This window comes from Crocodylus porosus, unplaced genomic scaffold, assembly GCF_001723895.1.
Source record: "Crocodylus porosus isolate Cpor-Errol unplaced genomic scaffold, CroPor_comp1, whole genome shotgun sequence".
Taxonomy (NCBI): Eukaryota; Metazoa; Chordata; order Crocodylia; family Crocodylidae; genus Crocodylus; species Crocodylus porosus.
Genome location: NW_017728914.1, coordinates 32,421,146 through 32,443,327, shown reverse-complemented (window position 1 = coordinate 32,443,327; position 22,182 = coordinate 32,421,146). Strand labels below are relative to the sequence as shown.

At 44.3% G+C, this 22,182-nt stretch overlaps 1 protein-coding gene across 1 annotated transcript in view; it reads left to right on the top strand.

The window, feature by feature from the left end:
- ADAMTS2 (ADAM metallopeptidase with thrombospondin type 1 motif 2) overlaps nt 1-22,182 on the top strand; it is a 236,069-nt gene that overhangs the window by 153,684 nt on the left and 60,203 nt on the right. Inside the window, exon 3 of the mRNA XM_019535184.1 lies at nt 11,147-11,349. Coding sequence (XP_019390729.1) covers nt 11,147-11,349 — 203 coding nt within the window. The remainder of the gene's footprint in view (nt 1-11,146; nt 11,350-22,182) is intronic.

Below are 22,182 nucleotides of genomic sequence, written 5' to 3'. Positions count from 1 at the left end.
AGATCTAGTTGTAGCCTGTCCCTCCCCTCCAGCCTGCCCACCGTGCCTCAAATGTTGGTGTCATCACTGAATTTGAACACGGTATTTTTCACCCCCTCATCCAAGTCACCGATGAAGAAGTTGAACAGTGCGGGCCCGAGGACCGAACCCTGGGGGACCCCCTCCCCACGTCCCTCCAGGTCAAATATGACCCATCCACCACCCCTCTCTGGGTGCGGCCCCCTAACCAATTTGTGATCCAGCGGATTGTGTAGGCATCAATGCCACAGTGGCCTGTGCGCGTTGTTCCTGTGGAGCAAAGCTCTAAAAACACTGAAAGATTTATTTTAACATTCTTGGAAAGAAAGCATTTAGCTTCTTGATTCGCAGTCACTTTTGTTGCATGATATCCTCCAAATCTGTTGCAGTACGAGCTGAATGAAATGTTTCAGTTGACCTGAAGTGAAATTTTGTCAACGTTTTCTGTTTCACCAAAAATTTAAAAAAACTTTAATTTTGGGTTGACCAAAAGCATTTTTTTCTTTTGAATTTCCAGTAAGTTGGAAAAGAGACCCCAAATGACTTAAAGCTCTGATCCATGTAAGCGTATACATTGGTCTCTGTAGTGTTTGGAAGCCACGTCATTTTAACTTGTCCTGAAGCTACCTGATAGTGTAACCTGATAGTCACGTGCCTATGAACTGGCGTTTACAGTTTGAGGAGCAAGTACCTGGGGCTCACTGAGTACCTTAATTTTTGTAGGAGAATTGTATCGGGAACACTTCCACATAGACATTTTTCCTATTTTGTATTTGCACTATTTTAACTTTAACCAAACGCTAAACCTCCAGCATTTTAGTATCTGTACTTCACATTGCTCTTCCTTTCATTCTCCTTCTCGTACTCTGACACACACTCCTGATATGTGCTGCATTTCGAAAGCCTCACTCCTCAGCTGCTGCCTTTAGGGTCCAGATTTCACACCCACACATTGTAAGAGAACAAAGCAGTGTTTATAGCAGTTTGCCTTTTCTAGCACCTGACAGATTCAGCCTTCCAAATATGCTTTGTGTAGATGAATGCCAATAGAAGACTTTGCCAACGATCGGAAACGTCTGGGGAATAGCCCTCCCTTTGATTTGCTGGGGAATGGAATGGCTTTTGCTTTCCAGACTTTTCTAAAATGGTTTGGCATTAAAGAGAATAAATCTCTTCCCCAGAATTATCTTTGTCTTCCTTCTCTTTACTCAACTTCATTTCCTTCTGTACCACAGACGGTCCATGCCTGCAGCGTTAGCACTAAGGTTGTGAACACACCTTGGGTGAAATTAGACCTCATTATTACTCTGATTCAAATTCCACAAGCGTAACAACCCAAGAGCATTTTGCACTATAATGTCGGTGTAAAGGCTGAACTGCTAGTGTGATACAGCACAGATCCCTTTCAGTTGCTCAGGTGATGTTATACCTTCATTCTGATGGCAGCATTTTGGTCACAGTATTGGGTAGACTTATCACAAGCTTATTGAACAGGGCAAGAAGGAGACGTTGCGCATAGTTTCTGACTAGGGAAACTGAGCTTTTCCTCCATCCATTTTTTTAAAAAATTGGAGACAGGTGATTATTAATGAAGCCTTGTCTAATAAAAGATCATTAGGCTTGGAAGCAGCTCATCGTATGGGATGAAGAGGAGTCAACTCATTGGGGAGACGCATGCTGTGAAGTCTTGTCGGATCTATATTTGTGTGTGTTGCATTTGACGCGTAAAGCACTTAGTCGGTTGATTTACATTGTGTAGCCATCGAGCTAGGATTTTCTATTCCACATAAAGATGCCTTCCTTTAAAACATAATGATAGAATTTGACTTTAAAAATGTTGACAAAATATTATGAGAATTTGGGGGTTTTTTTCTTTGCAGGTACAGCTGAAAAGCCTTAAAGTAAACCTTTTATAATCTTGGCTAATTTTAAGTTCTGCTGTGTCATGTGCATTTCTGTGCTTTTTTCCCCCATGGTAGGAATCAGAGTGTCTTGATTATTTGTAGGATTTTTCTTTAATGTTTTCTACACTGTTGTGAAATTTGATTTCCCTTTGCTGCAGAATAGATCATTTCTAGGCAGAGGACTGACAGATCACATTAACATGATGTAATTCAGATTTTGTGCCATGGTTTGGCATTTCATTCTGCTCAGATTGCAAAAGAGACTGTTAGACATGTCGCCCGCAGTGCCGGGGTCACCCAGCCTGGTCATTACATGTCCTAATTCTCTGTAATTTAATCAAGCTTTGCTGGAATGTGGACTGAATAGTTCAGCATCTCCCTGGCAGGAGTTGAGTCAACTACCCCAAACCATCCGGTGTCAGGATCGTAGGTGGGGGGGAAAAGAAGTTAAGGACCAAACTCTGATCCTAAGAGCAAAGCTGGAGCGAAAGGGCGCTGCACTTGGGAGCAGTGTGGGGACTGACCAGGGGCAGAAATCGTTTCCCACCTGTACAGACTCCCCAGGGCAGCTATACAGGAGCAAAAGGTTGTGAGTGCTGGACAGGGGAAGCAGTAGCAGGTTCAGCCCCTTGACTGTACTGGCCAGCCCAGATTCACCAGCATTAACTAGCCACTCGCGAGCTTTGTGCTACAGCTGCAGTGGGGATATTTGCAAAACCGCAGGTTCACATGGTGATAGCTCTCCATAAAAATGATGCTTATTTTATTGTATAAATGCTTCCGTGGCGCTCATCACCATGTATGTGCGTAAATTATGCCCCTTCATGCTTAGTTATGCAAATAATAGACAAAGTCTTAGAGCTTCCTTTTACAACTCAACGTGGTTAATTTACAACAAAGGTCTAATTTATATGTGAGTACATATGTATTTAAATATTTTAGGGGGGCAGAAATAGCAGAATTCAACTAGTTGCAAGCATTTGTGTTCTGACCATATAAACCAGGGAATGAGTTAAGTCAGGTGATGTGTTTCGCATGTCACAAGCTCAGAAATCCAGGCTTGTTTACAAGGACTTGGCAAAATATATGCAAGATATCCGTTTTCCAAAATGAGTCGATTATGTTGTTGCCAACTGAAAATGGAAGTCTGACCCAGGAATTAATTCCTACAGATAAGTATTTTCTCCTCATTTGGTTTAATCTTAATTGTTGAGCTATACATATTTTACTGCTCATTTAGCAGTCAGGGCCAGATACTGCAATATGTGTTTGCATTAGTGAATCAAGCTGGCTGAAACATTTTGGAGAGAACTGTTTTCTGTTAGAGGACGCTGATCTGACGAATCACAATTTTTCAAGACCATGCTGATTTTTGTCTGGACTTATTTGTTGCAAAATGATCAAAATGTTTTATTTCAGCCAGCTTAACCATGTTTTGACTTTATTTAAATATCTTTGTAATAACATGAGAGGTGTAAAGAAATGGTAGACACAAAACATTTATTGGAACAAAATATTTCAGAATATTTCATTTTTGTAAAAAAAAAAAAAAAAAAAAATCCCAACAGTTTAGCTCTTCATCCCGATCCTGATATTGCTGCCTTTTGTTTTTAATGTGATGCTCGTGTTAGGCGCTCTGTAATTGCAGCCTTGGAGAAGTTAATTTCAGTTTTCACGTTTTCTTTTCAGTATTGAAACATCCTTTCTTTTAGTTGCTATATGCCAGAGGTATCGCCTTGGCAACACTTGCTGTGTGTATTCCCAGGTGTCACTTGTCTGGCTGCTTGCCAGCGTCCAGTGGGCCTTTGTCACTGTTCAGTAAGTTCATCCTCCTAAAATGCAGCGTTTCATTTCCGAGCCTTCTTCCAGACTTGCCCTGGTCTTGCATTTAAGCGTTGTTAGTCTTTACAGTCTTGAGACAGCCAGGATCTTAAGTGCGTGCCCAACGTTGACCATGGGAATAGTGCCCCCGAGCTCAGTGGGCAGCTCGTCAGCTTAACGTTATGTCTGTGCTTAAATGACTTGATTCTGCAGGCGTGGAAATGACAGAGAAAATCATAGAAACAAGCATGAAAATGAAGAAGATACCAGGGGATCGTGATGTAAAATCTAAGCTTGGTGCTCATTATCCAACAGCTTCAGATAAGGTGGAGTCATCCTATCTGTAGCGGTTTGCAGGTCGGGAGCAAAGAAGCCGTGCTGTTCCAGTCCTGCCTGGAAACCACGTGGTACCTACGGAGACAGAAGTTTTGTGTTGTGTCAAATTTTTATTATTCTTAGCCGCAGTAGCAGCATACTAATAGTTCAGAGAAAGAGAGCAAAAAGGGAATTACCAACATGCACGGTATTATTCAAATACACAACTGTCCTGATCTAAAACGATTATGCTATACAGGCTCAAATACCTGAACTGGAAACACTTTCATCCATTGCCTCCAGATAACCACAGCAGGTTATTAAAGTAAAACCTCTCCCACTGCACGCTGATTGTCCTTAAGCGATGGGTTGCGGGGATGGAGCAGTTCACAGGATGAAATGCGAGAGCCCAAACCTGCTTATAGTGAAGTCCATGGCAAGATTCCCAGTGACTTCAGTGGAAGCTGAAACAGGCCTTAGGTTAAAATTTGATGTGATTGGAAATGGCAAATACTGTAGGTTAAGAGACAGGGAGAGCAAGGGTTGCAATAATACGATCGTATGGTTTGGACAGCTGCATGGGTGGGCTAATTAAGCCCGTCCATCAGCATGGCTAATTAGGCCATCTCAGTTTTGGGTTTAAAAACTGCTTAAAGATGGTGTGTGCTTAGGTACCTTCCTGAACTAGGGAACAGGACGCCCCTGCTCTGCCTCCCCACAACTCAAGAGCTGTTATCATAGGAGCTTTTTTTTTTTTTAAGTGTGGTCAAATGCCTTTTTTCCAGTTTCCAGAGGTGGGTGGGTGAGTTCACTGTGCAAACAGCCTGTTTGAACGCGCGCTCAGGTACTGTTCCACTGCACAAAAAGGGTCGGATTTGCTTTTTCCCCGTTTGGGGCACTTTCCAATTTGCTTTCACCTTAAAGCACCTCTCTTCTGTTGTAATTCATCTTCTTGGATTTGTCCAGATTTCTTATGCATGATATACAGTGTAAGGATCTGAATACAAACCATGCTTTGTAAAGGGGATTTATGAATTATGAAGAGGTCAATGTGGCCAAGCAAGAATGGAAAAGGGAAGAGAAGAGACTGGCTGGGGACATTTAAAAACAAAATACTGTGAGAGAGGGCAGTGGCGTAGGAGGGAAGAGCTGTACAAACAAACAGAAAGAAATGAGAGCTATTGGAAAAGAAGAAAAGGCTAGTGAATAGCAAATGAGCGAGAAACACTGCAAATACCATATTATTCTGATGAGAAATTGGTCTTTTTCAGCTCAAAAAGAATCATAAAATGACACTTGACATGTATGCAAGTCGACTTACAATCTGATCCATGACCACTGGAGCAGCCAGCACGCTGCAACACCCTGTTTTTGGTTGACCCTCACAGAAATATTGGCTTAGAATTGAACTGCTTTTCCTCAAATCCAACCTGAAAACATGGGGCTGATTGCACGCTTAACAACCAGTCTGCGTCTGATAGCCACCCTGCTGAAGCCGCAAGGAGCTGATCTCCAGGGCTCCTTTGGGAGCTCTAGCGTAAGTCAGGCTGTGGGTGCTTGTGGGTCCACAACAAAAGGTATTTGGGATCTCGTTACTGAGATTCTTGCATTCCTGCAGCAGTTACCTAGATGTACCTAGGCCTTTTTATCTGCCATTCTCCAAGAATGTTATTAGTGGCTGTTAAAAATCATAGTTATTTATATGGCTTTGCAGAATTGGAAGAGGATACAGGACCCCGTGCATGATAGCTACGTGGATATGTAGTTTGTGCGTGTGGATGCAGTCTAGAACATGCACTTAGTCACGCAGGCGACATCAGCCTGGGGCATAGGGAGCTAAGAAGTGCCAGTGCCATGGTATGCTAGAAAGAGAGGCAAGACCCCGTGCACAGTAACCACATCAATACAGAGCTGAAAGGTGGCAAGATGTTCTTAGACAGTGGTTTTGGCATCGCTGGGCTGGGGAACAGGCGAAGGCATTAAAGGTCTTTGTCAGTGAATGGCATATGTGGAAGGGGTTCAGTCTGCCCCCTCCGTCTCGATCCTGGCTGGTGGTCTTGGGCAGCCACCTTCAAATTGGCAATGCCCCATGATGTGTTGAACATATGCGTCTCAAACATCGGATGCCAGGAGGCTGTTCTTGGCTTCAAGGGGTGGGGTACTCTGCAGGCTTGCAGGATGCTCTTGTTGCTCAGGTCCCCTGCTCCAGGTGCTCTAATGCTCAGCACCTGCACTGTCCTGTCACACCCCTTCTGCCTCGAGGTACCAGCCAGTGGCCCGTGTTCGGCCAGCTTTCGCTCCCAGGCTTCAGCAAAAGTCTGCAACTGGGTCTCAAATGAGACGGTCGCATCCTGCCTCTTCTGACTCCCTCAGGCTCCCAGTGTAAACCACATGTACCCCATTTTGCGGCCCCATTAGGGTGCAGGTGCCACCACACTTGAAAAGAAAGAATGGAGACCTGCGGGGCAGCGGGTCAAGTTATGGGAAGTGGCTTGAATGCACAGAGGAAAGGAGAGTTTCGGTGAAGACAGGCAGTAGAGGTCACGCTTCTCTAACCTGCTGCAGCCGTGAGAGGCTCTGACTGCCACGGCAGCTATGGGAAGGTCAGTGGTTGTGGTGTAATTAGGTTTGTGAAAAGCATTTGCCATAAAATGAATAATCAGTGGAGAAATCCCTCCAGAATAGTGTTGTCAGAGACTGAGAGCTCCTATGGGCAGAAACTTCCTCCACAGGATGAGCTGAGTATCCCAGAGGGTCAGTGTTACTGCAGTGGATAAACTCCTAATGTCTTGCACAATAAGGGATCTCCAGGGCTTTCATCAAGGAGCGACAGCTGGGAAGATTCACCTGGGTCACAGATCAGTGTAGGGACCTGGGCTGTGCCAGGTGCGAGGAGTTTGGATAATCGCCCTGCATGACGGGCAGGCAGCGGTACAGAGCACCAGCAAGAGCCCTTCCTGCAGGACTGTGCTGGATTGGGCATCTCCTGCTCCTCGGGCTTGGTCTTCCTCCCCTTGCCCAGGATCTCACCAAAGTCTCTGTCATGGCCAGGAATACAATCCAGGTTGCATGCGTCTCAGCCCTGGGCTTTGTTCAAGAGACCAGCCTACCTTTCTATCAGCTGCTCAGACACTCATCATATTAACCTGGGAGAGGATTTGCAGGGTTATGAGAAGTCATTGAAACCACTGTGATTTTTCTAGCTGGCTTGGAAAGAAAGGAAGAGTTTTATGAGGGATTTGCAGGTGAATTATAGCAATGTCGCTGTCCCTCGATTGCTTTGGAAGTGCATTGACGGAAAAAAAAGACAAGAAAAGAACTTTCTCTGTTGTTTCATTTTCACTCGTGTGAATCTTTCCTAGCAGGAGCAAGGTGAGGTTTTCAGAAAATGGTTATTGTGATCTCTTGCAAATGTCAAGTGTCTGCTCGGGGGATATGGAGAACAAAATTGGCACAAATAATTAGTGGCTGGTATAGAGATATGGCAAGAGGTGCTGCAAACGAGCTCCTCACAGAGAGACCTTGGGATAATTTACTGTAATGCAATACAGCCCCAGGTAACTTTGTGAATGTGATTGCTTACGCCGTGCAGTTGGTTAGGAGGGAGATGGCAGTGGGAAATGTGAAGAGACCGTTCAGATTCTGGTGTAGTGCTGTGTGTGGCAGGGCGTGCGTGTGTCGGGGGGGAGGGCAGGGTGTGTGCATGTGTGTGCTCATTTCTCAGGCTGAGTCATTAACACAACAGGGATGTCTTGATCAAGCAGCACAGTTGTTGATACAATTAATGAAAGCCGAAATGTCAGCTGTCAGGATCTTCGGCCAATGCAATACAAGACGAAATGCAGGCTTCATCCACTGCCCGTGGATTTTTATTTGCTGCAAGTGCTGCTGTCTTTTCTTTGTTTTATCTGTTGCAGATGTAGGAACTGATTTATTTAGATTTGTTTAGATTCTGGTGTAAGTGTAATCTGTCTTTCATCGTGAAGAAAATTTAAGCAAATGCACTATCCCCAGGACTATGACAGGAGGACAAAAAATGAAAAAACTCTGCTGTGCCAGGTATACTTGGGTCCAACAAACATGGCCTCTACTACCTGCCATCACTGAAACTCTGTTTTCCTCTGCTTACCGCTAAGAAAAATGAAAAGAGTTTGCTGTGCTGGGTATACTTTGGTCCTAAGTATACTCTTTTCATTTTTCTTCTTTCTGTCATGACTCTCCTGTTACACCTTGGGGCAATGCCTCCTCCTAAGATGTAGGAGGAGGCATCATCCCCAGGTGTAACAGGAGAGTCCTGCTAAGTTAAAGACTGGAATGAGAAACAAGAGTCTTCTGTTACCACGATGCAAACTTTGTAAGTAAGGCCTATGCAGTGCCTGGTCTGGTGCTGGAGGATGATGCTGTGCGTGGTGCAGCACAGTTTGCTGTGCTGTGGGAAAGATGCTGGCCCACATCCTAGGAGGTAGGGATCGCAAGTGCTACAGTCATCTTAGGAAGCAGAGATGAGATTGGAGGCGAATTCCTTGTTCCAAAGAAGTGTTTAAAGGTGTTGCTTGGCTTCCCACTGGAAATGAGGAGACAGAGGTAGGCTGACCACATGGAAATCTGGGACATCACTTGGGAAATCTGGGACACGGCCTCCTCACCCCACGCTCTCACAAGTCAGCAGGGGCAGGACTGTGCGGGCAGGCAGCGGTGCATGCCTGCAAGGTGCTCCCAGCCGTGCTGCGCCCCATGCCCCGGCACTTCTGGGACACCCGTTGTAATTCTCATCAGCCGGCCAGCACCGGCCTCCAAAATCCAGGATTGTCCTGACTAAACTGGGACGTATGGTCACCCTACGCTGAGAACCTACTAGACAACTTCATCTGGAGCCTTTAGGTAGATAAAGAGCATTGCCTAAAAATGAGGAAAGGAAGAGTAAAGAGGGAATTCAGCAAAAAAAAAAAAGAAACAAAAAAACTGCCTGCAAAGCTCAATGAAGGTAGGGTCCAATGAAGCATCCCTTCTGGCAGCAACACAGCCTCTGTACTAGGAGTTGTAATTTTATTTTGATTTTGACACACAAAAGAGAGAAAAAAAGCAGACGCTTCTCTAAAAGATATAAGTGCCCTGACAGAACAACCGTCCCTAAAATAGCAGATTGGAGGCTAAACACGACTGCCTGTCATCGAGGGCTTCAACACAGGCTTCTCAGCCTGGCTCGCACCGAAGCGCTCAGGCCCACAGAGAGCCAATCTCCATCACCTGCCAAACGGTAGAGAGAAACCGTTTCTCACTCTTGCATTTAATAGCTTTTGCTTTGCTCTTTATTACTATAGGTTTTTGTGCGCAACATAAACAGGACATGACCTGCAGCCATTGCTAAGCTAGTCTGGCTTTCCAAGAGAGCTTGTAAGATTTACAGTCAAATTGCACAGTAACTACAATTGGCCTGATAGAGAATAAAAATATGACTGCCACCAGATTCCATAATAAATCTCATGAGACCTCTGTGATAGGTAAATGATTACTTCTGGTCTCTATAAAAGATTAATGCTAGAGCTTTCGTGGAGGAATGAACACCGCCATAAGGTGACACCAGGCTGCTTGGCAGGTTTTCAGAGGCCGGTAAGGACGTCCCTTCCAAGCCGGGAGTCTGGGGTAGTTTGCCTATCCATGGTCAGCCTGGGGGTCAAGATGAGGAGTGGGGTTTTCAGGTTGAACCAATGTTTTTGACCAGTCTCATTTCCAAAACTTCAAGTTGCTCCAAGACTGGGCACCCAAGGCGGTTTTCAGGGCAATAATTGCACTGATGGTTGTGTTGGCTAGCTGTCATTGAGACTGTTGCTACAGTAGAAGGAAGTCTCCATCCGAGACAGCCGAAGGGAGGTACAGAACCAGGTGTGTGTTTGTGAATCTGCTGCATGTTTGCAGCCAGGACTGTGAGCTCTTTGGGAGCAGGACTGTGCCGTTACTGTATTTGTACAGTGGCCAGCGCGATGGGGCCCTGATTCTGAGATTTTTCTAATGGCCAGAAGGCACTGCAAGATCACCTCGCACCTTTGCTGCCATGGGATTACGCTCGTAATGAGCACAGTGGCCTGTTCGGTACTTGACTAATGCCGATCTTCCGGAAAAGCTTCCAGTCTTGATTTGAAGACTCCTTTAATTGGAGAATCTGCTTCTTGCTTTACAGTTTGTTCCAATGATTAATCCCCTCGCTATTAAGAATTTATGCCTTCTTTCTTTGTCTTTCTGACTATTACTTCTTGTTATGCATTTTTTGCCTGGATTGAAGAGCCTTTAAGTAACTAGTATTTTCTCTCTGTGAAAATATTTATCCCCTGCAATCAAGTCATTGTCATTCACAATAGTGAAAGGGATTCTTGTTCGGGGCTCCTTGACACTACCGTAGTAGTGGTAAGAGTAATTTACAGGGTTAATTGCCAGGATATTTGTCTCTTCATAGTCATTTTTAATATTTTTAAGTGGACCTACTAGCTGTATCCCATCATGTCATAGAATTTGTGTTTAAGTCATTACGGTACTAGAAACAATTAAGCATATTAATGCCGCCTAATGTCACACCTGGAGAATTGTACATCGATACAGCCACATGCAACATGATATCAATCAAAGATTAAAAGTTGTTGAAAAATCCATGGCCACGTTATCATTGAATGTAATTAACATCTAAAACCTTTATGATTTGTAAAAAATATATGCCTGGCATTCCTGGATTGATCTGCAAGATGGTGTAATGATGATTTTGCATTGTGGGATAGACCCATATATAAAAAGCTGTCTCTGCTTTAGACAGTGTCATAAGAACAGGACAGAATAATAGAAGCAGAAGTTGTATGGAAAAGATTCAGATCTGTTGCAATGTAAATGTACTTTAGGCCAGCTTTTTCTTTTAGCTATACCAGTTTAAATACGGAATAGCCTAAATAAAGCTAATGAAGTTATTTCAAACTTATCAGAGTATTTAGAAACAGAGTTTACCTTCCTGATTCTTCATTTTAAAGCATATATTTCTGTATTGATGAGAATGAAAACAAAAGCACGCTATTCTTTTTTCATGGTCGGTTTTTCTTTCATTTCAGGGGCAGACCTGAGTAATTTGGATTATCTTGACAGTATGTTAAACCTTCTTGAAAATCGAGTTAATAACTCCAGAAGGAGGCATCGGAGGCACGCGACCGATGATGACTACAACATTGAAGTTCTGCTAGGAGTTGACGACTCGGTTGTGCAGTTCCATGGCAAAGAACATGTGCAGAAGTATCTCCTGACCCTGATGAATATTGTAAGTATCTTCTTGTCAGCGGCGCTGGGGATTGAAATGAAATGAAGTTGTAGTTTGTTTAAATCATTTGAGTATGATCCCATACCTCTTTCTCAGTGCAGAAATAGATATTCCAAAAGCAAAAGTCATGTCCTCTGTAGAAAAGCATAAAGTGGGGACAAAAAGAAGTAGCCAAGATGCAAACTGTGAGCTAGTTCGACACTTGGAGCCTAAGTATTTTGCTGAGTTGTGGCAGGTGAAGTCAAGTTGTGGGGCTTATGCTGAAGAACAAGCTTTATCGTCTTAGACCTGCATTCCTGTAATGCTGGTTCCCTTTGCATAGCACTGAGAACTGTGCTAATAATACAGTGTTGTCAACCTTGACTGTACAGTTTTAAAGATCCAGTTAAGTTATCTCATTCCTTGACTTCAGGTCTCCAACCCCTGTACCATGTCTTTGTTCACTCTCCAGTAAAATGCATTACTTAAATCTCTGGAAATTGATGTAACATTTGTTCCATTGTTGGCATGTCTCGGTTTACCTGGTCAGGTATTTGCTCTTAGAACTGCCCTCCGCCCGACAGACTACCGATTTGTGTAGTTGGGAAGAAACATTGCCCTTTCACAATGTGTTGGCACACAAGACCTTATTCAGCCTTTGACTAGCACTGGCCAGAAGACAGGAATTGCATTTTGTAACGATTGTTTCAAGGTTTCAGGCATCGTGTATGTCTGCAACAGAATGGAAACAAGCTTTGGAAATATTTTTGCAAGGAAATGAGAGCAAGAATCGCCTCAAAACAGCCAGGAGTGTAGTGGATAGGGCCTTTCTAAGACCTAGATTCAGGTCCTGCGTTTGACTTAGGAGCACCAGCTTTGGTCGCCCACATCCAAGGTCCACGAACCACTAGGCTACAGATGCAGCCTCTTACCTGGCCCAATAACCATTTAATGATCTGTTTCAAAACAGTGGGGCAGCTTCTACCCACGAGGCTGAGAGTCTGACACCATAATCTTTGGACATGGACAGAGTAGAGCCCTGTTGGTGTCTTTCTTTAACTTTTTGGCTCTTTCCAGATTATAGAAGTAGGTCTGTAGTTAGGAAATAAAACACTGGGTGCGTTCTTTAGCCGGTAGACTGTTATTTAATTAGAGACTCTTGTCTCTATTTTTGTTCTGAATTATATCCTTTTAACAATATCTAAAATGCTGCTGCTGTTTTTTTACTCTGTGACCAGTGGACTAAAACCCCCCAAACCTCTGGTTTGACATTTTGTTCTCTAGATACCAGTGACACTTTACAGCTGCATTATAAATACAGCTACTCCCCTCTTAACGTTGTTATGTTCTTGAACAATGCAACTTTAAACGAAATGGTGTTAAGCAAATCCAGTTATATCACTGTAGTTACCTACTAGCGAGTGGCGGCCAAACAACGTTATAATCAAACATTGCACGACTTTAAATGAGTATGTTCTCTAATAGATCAGCAACGTAATAATGAAACAATGTTAACCGGGACGACGTTAAGTGATGAGTACCTGTACCTGAAAAGCTGAGCTACTGTATTTGCCCGAGTCCAAGACCACTTTGAATTTAAAATGACTGCCCAAAAATTAGATTATATGTATAGAAAATTATAAATGTGTTGTTATTTTCCATGCACAGAAGCTAATTAGTGGCAAGTCGTCCTAATTTTGTACCCCCACTGCTGTGACGGCAAAAGACCAGACCCCCAGCCCTTGCTCTCCCTGCCTGCCCCTCACCCCCTGCTCCTCCACCCCTTTCCACCCGATATGCCAGAGCCCCCTTGCCGCATCTCTTTTGCTGCAGATCTGCTCTGTGTCCAGGGCAGTCAGCGGCGTTGGCGGCCTCAGCCTGGTCCAGCCAGGGAGAAGCAGCAGCAGCTCGCAGCTGGGCCAAGTCAGGGCCAGAGGGACTGGAGCTGGGGGCAGCTGCGGGGGAGCAGGCTGTGCAGTCTCCCTTGTGCTCCCCCTGAACTGCATACACGAGTCTCCCCTGTTCTCCCCACATATCTATGGTGTCCTGTGCACTCCCCTGGCTGTGAGACTGCATCCCCTACCAAATGAGCCTTCTCCGCCCCAGGTAGGCAGTAGCTTAGCTCTAGCTGCACCCCGAAGCCCAGGGCTGGAGCCAGAGCTGAGCGCCTGCCTGCCCCCGGCTGACACTTATTCCACGATGAGCCTTCTTTCCCTCGTGCTGCCTGGGAGGGAAGCCCTTGTCTCGGAGTCTAGTAAATACAGTAATTACAGCGTTTCAAGGTACTTTGTGGATGTTGATCTGATGGCTGTAAATATATATTTCAACAGTGCAAGGCAGCAACAGGGTGAATTTAATTTACCCATGTGGTTTATTTCCTCTGAGTCTTGGGGGGGAAGTCTCCAGCTGAAACAGATGGTTTTCTACGTCTCCAAGTTAACAGAGGCCAAACAAGCCTAACAGCAATGTGGTGAGCATGCTGAAATAGATTAAATGGGACTCTTTACTCATCATGTCACTTAAATCTATTTTTAAGATATACGGTGCGCAGTAATTGTAAGGGAGGCATAAAAGGTTCAGCCCTGGAATATATTTATTCCTAATTTAAACAAGCAGTCCAGCACACAGATGGTTCAAAATTGCGAGTCTCAGGTATGCTGTCTCTGCAACCGGTTTAGAGAGTGTGGAAGATATACCTCGCACCCGCATCCCCTGGGATCTCGGCACAAGCAGTGGTTGTTCTGTTCTCAGACCTGAGGTCGATTCATGTCTCTTTGAGGCCTCAGAGAAATGTTCTTGCCTAGAGGTCCGAAGAATGGCCAGCTTTGAGCTGTCCCAGGGCTTCAGGAGGCAGGGCTCTCCTCTGGGGTTTTTTTCTGAGGAGCCATCAGGATAGTCCTATTCATCCCTCTCGCACTTCTGCCGGTTCCCGGGGGCCTTTACTGCAGTGCCAAGATGCGGTAGGTGATGTCGAGCCAAATCGCTGCTTCTGTGATGCAGTGAACACCGTGGCACTGCTGCCGCAGGATGGAGAGGTTGCTGATTTTCCCAAAGATCTTTTAATTATTGTATGTGCAAGAGGAAGATGAAAACTCGCATCTCCTGACTCTCCGCCACGAGACTGGGAATTTCTCCCTGTTCCTAGAAGAAAGGAGACTTCGCTGCTTTAGGTGTAACTACACATTTGGGACCTGTGGTGGTATACAGGAGGTTCAAGTAAAACAGTGGTGTTTGGTCCCACACTCTGGGGTTGAGCTCTGGGGCTCCATGCCCGCCCCAGCTGGAATCGGGTCCTGGGGCCTTGTGCTGCTCCATCCACCCCCCATGAGCCAGGATTGGGACCCACATTGTCCTGCGCACCCAACCTAGCACGCAGGGCTGTAGCCCATGAGCTCCCCACAGATTCTCAGGGAGCCCCATGGGCGGCTGGCACCGCGCTGGAGGCCAGGTCTGGCCAGTGGTTGAGCGCTCCTGAACTAGACAATCTCAGGTCCCTTCAGGCCTTAACCCTTGTGAAACCAAATGCCTAACAGATTTTCAGGTAATATGAATGGTCGTGATTTTGGCTCGCCCCTCATCTCAGTGAGGTAGAAGATGTTTTGCTATCGACTCCCCTGGAAAGAGAATGAAACTAGAGGATACAGAATACAGGCAACCCCCGCTTGACACGGCGTCGCTTAGCGCTGTTTCGCTGTGACGCTCATTGTAAATTGATACCTGATTCCACTTAGCGCTCAGCGAGTTTTGTTATAATGCTCGTGGTCACCATCTTGGGTCATTAAAAACTTTTGCTTAATGCTCAGTTTTTCAGGAACCAATTAAGAGCGCTAAGTGGGGATTGCCTGTAGATTAGGCAGTTCAGCACTAAGGAATTTGGTGGAAAACATCTTTTCGGTAAACCCTTTTCACGTCACAGATAACTGAAACACCACAGCAAATTGATTTATCCAAACTACCAGACAGTACAACAGACCAATTAAGGCAAGTGTCGGCTGCATCTGTGCAAACATTTTTTTTGGTTGCATTTCCCACTGAGTGCGCTTCCACCGATGGTATCTGCAGCAACAGCTCTGAGGTCTGGCAAACACGGTGTCATTTCACCCCGGCGGGGCAGGTCTAGACACATGGTAGTTGAAACTCTAGTGGTTGACATTTTCAAACAGAAATTCAAAATATAAACTTATCATGGTCAGCAGAGGATGCAGAGAAATTAAAGACGGACAGGATGACCTTTCTCTGTCTAGTTATGTTGTAACTGTTGGTGTTATTTACTTGGTGCGTCTTTCAAAGAAAGAGATGTAGTGACACTTAACCGTGAATACCAAGGAACTAACTACACACTGCAGTGGAGCAGCATATGAAGCTCATGATGTAAAACAGGACAAGAAATGAATATTATGAAATGTATGACAATCTGAGAAGCCCTAATGGCAATCCCTTCCATGTGTTGCATATGCCCATCTTGAGTTATGAATGAATATGAATGAATTCTCAAGAAATACCTGCAAAGAGTCGTGCTGGCCAAATGAAAATCGTTACTGGATGACTGGAGAAATCAAGACCCTGGCTTCTAAAAAAATAAATGCAGTTGAATCCTCCATGCTGAACACCTTCCTGAAAGGCAAATGCCACATCCCGTGTGCGTGGGGTATGTTTTTCCCCTGGTAAAGGAGAAAGGGGTTGAAAAATCCTCTGAGCCCAAGGGGATCGCTCTGCTCTACTGTATTTGCAAGCAGTGCCTGGTGTGCAGAGAGGAGAACAAAAACTAACCCCAACAGATTATGGAGAGCCTAGTAGCTTCTTGGACCTATAGCAGAAGCTACAGGAGAGCTTGTTGGCCAGCCAGAGCAGTAAAGGAGATCTGGTGTCTCTGGATGGATCTGCACACGAGTGAGAGACTCTTTGGGGTGTGACGCAGGGGAGGGCGAAGGCAGTCCAACGAGAGACCGGGTACCACCACATGCATGTTGTTAACCTGCCATATCGTGAGCATGGAAAGAAGGAGCTCCAGCAGTGTCCTGGCTATGTTACACTGCATGCAAGTGATTTGAGCAGAATTTTGTCCCGAATTAACCTTTCCCAGAGAGCCTGGGTGGGGCTTCACCGCCAACCCAAACAAAACAATATAAGTTTTTGGGCCCAGTGTCATGACTATTCAATAAATCTGTTTTTTGCTGGCTAAGTGGCAAGTTGGAGTCCACACCTAAAGGCTATAAAGCAAGAAAAAACAGGGCCTAGGGTGTCTTGAATAGCTACTCTGATATTTATGCCATAATTTGGAAATGAAGTCACAGTCCCATAACCAGTGGAGACAAATGCCAGAGAATTTTTCACACTTTGAGTTGCAGCCAATTATAGCCTGACTAAGTTACGGGAGTCTTAACAGAGCGAAGCAGGCTGTTTTCCACTTTTCTTCTTACAAAATCATGTATGTCCATGCCGCCCCACGACACTATCAGAACCTCTTCAAACCCTTCATTTGAACAGATGAAAACCCTCAGTTTGTTGCCTGGTACCTGAGCTCTTTTCTTCCGTGCACCGTGAAGTGGTTCTTTCCTGTACAACACTCTCCTGCAAATAGCTCTGCCTCTCAAAAGACCGCGCCTATACATCGGTGAAATAAGTGACCTTCAAAATTATTATTGTAACTGTTGCATATGGTGATCACCTGGAAGACGGGACTTCTCGGAGGCAAGCAGAGTAGCTCGATAGAGACTTTCAGTATCTTGCTGCTGTAGAATCTATGCGAGAACCTGAAAAGTCGTTTCACTTCCGCATTAAATGTTCCAAGTCTGATGAGCCATATCATTTTCCATTTTCAAAGTGGTTTTGGGAGGTGTTTAAGAAGCAAAATCCATTATCTGGAGACTCTTACTGCTTCTTGTGGAAGAAATTGTATTCCACATAAAACTAAAGAGAGAAATACTTCTCATTTAATAGGGTATTGTAGAAAAAAATTGACACAGGTAGCTAATCGGTGCCTTGCGGCTCAAGATGGTAAAATCACATCATAATCTGCTTAAGAAAAAAAATGCTTTCCAGGTTAATGTTGCTTCTGTTGCCCATTTAGGCTGGCAGCATGCCTGGTGATGGCATTTCTGTCCTTAAAAATATATCACTCTGGCAGCATTTTCTCTCATCTGTCCCTTGACCGCTGATGATGGAGAGGGTTTCCTCCTCTAGACCAAAATGCAATTTTGAGTCTGGGTTCACATCCAGAACCCAAGACACTATTTGGTGGATAAGAGATTGCCTGAAGTGGCAAAAATCTAGTTAGTGTATCTGACCTCACAAGATTCCCACTTTTTAAGATTTCAGTCTCATGAAATCAGATAGTTTTCGAGATGTTTTCAGCATAGCAGTCCACGAGGGTCACTGCCAGCCACCTGAACACAACTTTGAGTTATCATCTCAGCTTCAAATCTGCCACTCCTGCATTCTTTGTTAAAAGTTGTGCCTTTTCCTGGCATTGGCTCATTAATTCCTCTTTGTCCCAGTGTATTTATCTGACTCTCCTCATTCCTCTACAAGTATTCAACCCTTGTTTCAAGCATCTTGCTTTGTAATGTTGGCATGTCTCCTCTTTACAATGTCTTTGCAAGTATTTGTGTTGAAACTGTGTACACCCGTTGATTTCTGACTTTTATGAACAAACGCTTTTTAAAAGCGATCCAAAGAAAAACTGCACTGCAAAACCTTTGAACCACACATGATGTATTGCAATATTCAGGAGTTGGCTTTTGTACTACTATACATCTGTTTGATCAGAAATTTGTAAAAAGTGCCTAAGGCCCTAAGCTTCAGAGAGAGGCACCTAATGGCTATCAGTTTCAATGGGAGAGAGGCACCTAAATAGGAGACATCTACATATGCTTTAGGAATTGGGCCCAAGTGACTAAGGAGCCAAATTCCTATTTTCAAAAGTAGCATTGATGCTTAAACTAGTTTTTAAAAGTTTTTACGTACTTGACTCCTACTGAAATCAGCAGGCATTCAGAGCCTACCAGTTTTTAAACATCTAGCCTTTGTGGAGCTTAAGTCCTACTGATTTCCACTGGAAGTGAACAAATGGCATGAATTTTCAGTCAAATGAATAAAATCCATAGGATTTAGGCAGCTAGGGGCTTTTGAAAAAAATCTGCTGAGTGTCATAGCTGTGTCTTTAGGCACCTAACATATCTTTGAAAATCTGGCCCATAGGTGTGTTTCAGTGTATTACCCTTTCTCTTTAATAGGATGCACATAATACTGCTATTATATGTAAGAATTTAGCATATTTAACTTTGCATGATGAAGAAAGAAGATTTTCAGATACAGAATTGCACACCCCAAATGAGTGGAAAGAGCAGAAATATCATTGTTTTGTAACCAGCTGATGAAATCCTGCAACTTGTCTAATTCAAGTTGGGAAGAGGGGGGAGGGATGGCAGTTGAATAATTTGAAATAATGGCATGTTCTGTCCCCAGAATCATACTTAAATTCAGTAGCATTTTTAGGGCAGGAAGTATATTTCAGTAGTACTTTAAAGGATTGGATCTGTGTAGTTTTAAAAAAAATCTAATAATGTTCATACAAAGATACCCATTATTTCAAATCATTTTAGTTCAGCAAATGCTCCCTAAGTCGTAACAGACTCTTAACAATTTTACAAACGTTGCTCCAACGTTGTGTATTGCTGTGTATCATCATGAACTTACAGGTTGTATGTATTTTCAGTGCGTGTATGGACAATTATTCCATTGTTACTCTGTTCATATCTTTTACTTGGAAGACGTACAGCCTTTGACTGTGGCCATGGTGATTTTTTGGTATCTGGTTGCCAAAGTACAGAAGTTGTGTTTTTAGTTTGATGTCCAATGGATCTTTTGGGAAATGTTATTCTCTAACCTCTTAGAAATTTTGTTTCCTCCATGGTTTTGTAGTGTAATTTTTAACACCGGGGTTTGGATTAGCTGTATACTTCTCCTTATCGTTAAATAGAGTGATTGTTGTTATGAATAATATTGGAAATTTATAGCAACTAGCAAACCTTGGAAAAGCTAAGGTCAGTTAAGACCTCCAATGAAATGTGATCGTGCCTGTGCAAACTTAAGCTACTCTGAAGAACTTGCTCTCTTCACCCGTTTGACCACTTCCCATAAGTAACAGCTGCCCGGACTGGACAGTCTTTCAGCTCCTACCCATGCAGGACCAATTTAAATGGAAATCTCACATTGGTGTCACAGGTTAGGTGTAATCTGAGAACAGATGAAGATCTGGGTTGGGGTGTTTTCTAAAGAAAGGCTTATCTCAGCACCATATTACCCCTCTGCACACTGACAACTGTCTAAAACACTTAATGGACGCAGTCCATTTCAGGTTGCAGAGTGCCAAAAAAGAATAAGCCAGTCTAAACAATCCAGATTTGTTGCTTTTCTTTTTCTTCCTCAATCTATGCTTTTAATCGAATTCTGTTCTTCATCTGCGCCTTGTATACGCATATGTAGTGGACTAATTTGCCTGTCCTTTGTTACCGAGCAGCTTTGGTTTGGATTACATAACAAACAAAAGCTATTTTGGCATGGTCATTTGGGATGAGGCAAAGCATTTGGCTAAACAAGCTCACCCCAAATCTTGAGGTGAAGCATTATCGGAAAGTTTGGAACCAGATCTGACTTCTCTTAATGTCTGGAGTGTCTCAGTGTCAGGTGTTATTAGTTATTTTACCGTGGTGTTTTGTGGCCAGTTGAAAATGGGGCCTTACGCTTCTGAATGCTGCACAGAGGCAAAAGGAGAGTCCCACAGAACTTGCACCATTTCAGGTAGATCTGAGCATGTTTTCAGATCCTCCTGATAAAGTCTGGGGAGTAGGAGCTAGGCTTCCTGATTTCCCACCATGTTCGTGATGTGAGGGCCCCACAGGTTTCTGGGATGAATGGCATACTGCAGTGCTCTGCAAGCAGCAAAGTAAATACAGTAAACCGGGCGCTCGGCAACCAGGCCTCTACCCAAAGGACCCATCCTCGGCAGCTCGTAGAAGGATGGAGATTGCACAGGGATTTCGGTGGCAACTCCATTTGTGCAACGGGTATTTTAGATAAGCTTTTGACAGGTATCCACATTTTTGGATGCTTTGCTGAACCAAATCTCCGAGGTTCACCCGTCTTCCTTGTTTATTGCTTCCATTTACATAAGGGTCTTGTGGTCAAATTTTAGTTTATAATCTTTAGAGAAACATCTCCATGCTGTTGTTTGCAAGCTGAAAGCTAGGGCATGTAAAAAGCCTAAGGGAGGAACTGAACAAAATAAATTGGTCATGAAACTAGAAAAAAGCCTATGACCTTTCTAAAGCCGAAGTTACTGTCAAAGATGAGATAGAGACCTATAAGACTAAGCTAACTAGTTGCTTGCCAACACATCTGTTCTGTGGATTGTTTTTCATTTTGATCAGAAGCAGCTAGCTTGGATTTAGTCTTATCCACTGCACACTCACTCAGGCTAAGGTACATTAAATTGCCAACCTGATATTTATATACAAAATGCCAAATTCTAATCTCAGTTTTGCAGTATGCATTGCCAAGTATTTCCAAAATGTCCCCCTTGCCTCTGTGTTCAAGGAGAACAGTAGATTTTTTCCCAGTCTGAAATCACAGTTTGACCTTTAAGTTTCATCAGTGTTGTGCACTTTCATTACTCTTTTTTTCCTCATGATGCTTAACAGGGATTTGCAGGGGAAAAAAGGCTTATTCTTGGAGGAAATCAGAATGCCGGCTAATGATTAAAGAAGGGGAATGGCAGTCATGGACTCTGCCCACAGACTTACAACATGGCCCTGAGAAAGTCATTCAACCCCTCTCTGGCCAGCTTGATCCATCAGGGAAACAAGCGGCAGGTTATTCCTGCTGGGGTTGCAGTGAAGTCAGGTTCATGTTGGAGACGTCCACTTGGCGTCCTCAAATGCACAAGGAAAAGAGATGGAGATGGAAAGTGGTGGTGCTGTTTGAGAAGGAAAACAGAAAAATAATGTTGATGCCAGGATGGGGCGGGGAGGACAAAGGGTTTGTTCTCTGTCTGACACCACGGCTTTGACACCACGGCTTCGCATTCCAGAATTAAAAGCAAGCATTCATGTTATGCAGAAACAGGCAATAATGGTCCTCCAGCCACCCAGTATCTGCAGATAAGACTGTTATAATCCAGATACATAAACTGCTTTGTAGGCCATGTTCTAAAAATGCTGTGGGGATGCAAGTTCTTGTATCCCAGCAGCCTGGTAGCTCCTCTGCTGCAATGGATGCAGCCCTGACATCTGTCTCCACGCTGTCCCCAGAAGCAGAAATACAGGGATAACTGCAAAGGTGATACTTGCATATGTAGTTTCTGCTTATAATAAGGAAGGCTGAGTGGCTTGAGTGCATCAGTGTATTGCAGTATTGAAACATCAGATGAATAAACTGGATCTTGCAGTATCTTGAAAGTGGCCAGATGTGATGCACTGTGATGCTGGTTCAAATCCAGCTGAGGTTGACAGGTTTGAACCTTGCTTGTTTAAATTAAGCCAGACTCCCCTGGCATCCCAGCAAACTGTCTGGGCTGGGCAGGGCTCTCTGCTCCACAGCAGGGCTGGCCCTTCCACTCTGCTCCCTGGCTGCAGCTCCAGCAGAGACTTGGAGGCACAGCAGCATCTGCCTTGCTCCCTCCTACTTTCCCCCTCCCCTCCCCACTCCCTGCTAAGTCCCCTCTGCCTTACACAGATGCACAGCATTAGCTAGCAGACCACAGGCCGGCTACAGTCTGTGCTGTAGCAGACAGCAGTGTCTGCTTAGGGCTTTTTGGAGCTAATCAAACCTGAGGTGGTAATGTCCCTCCGTTCC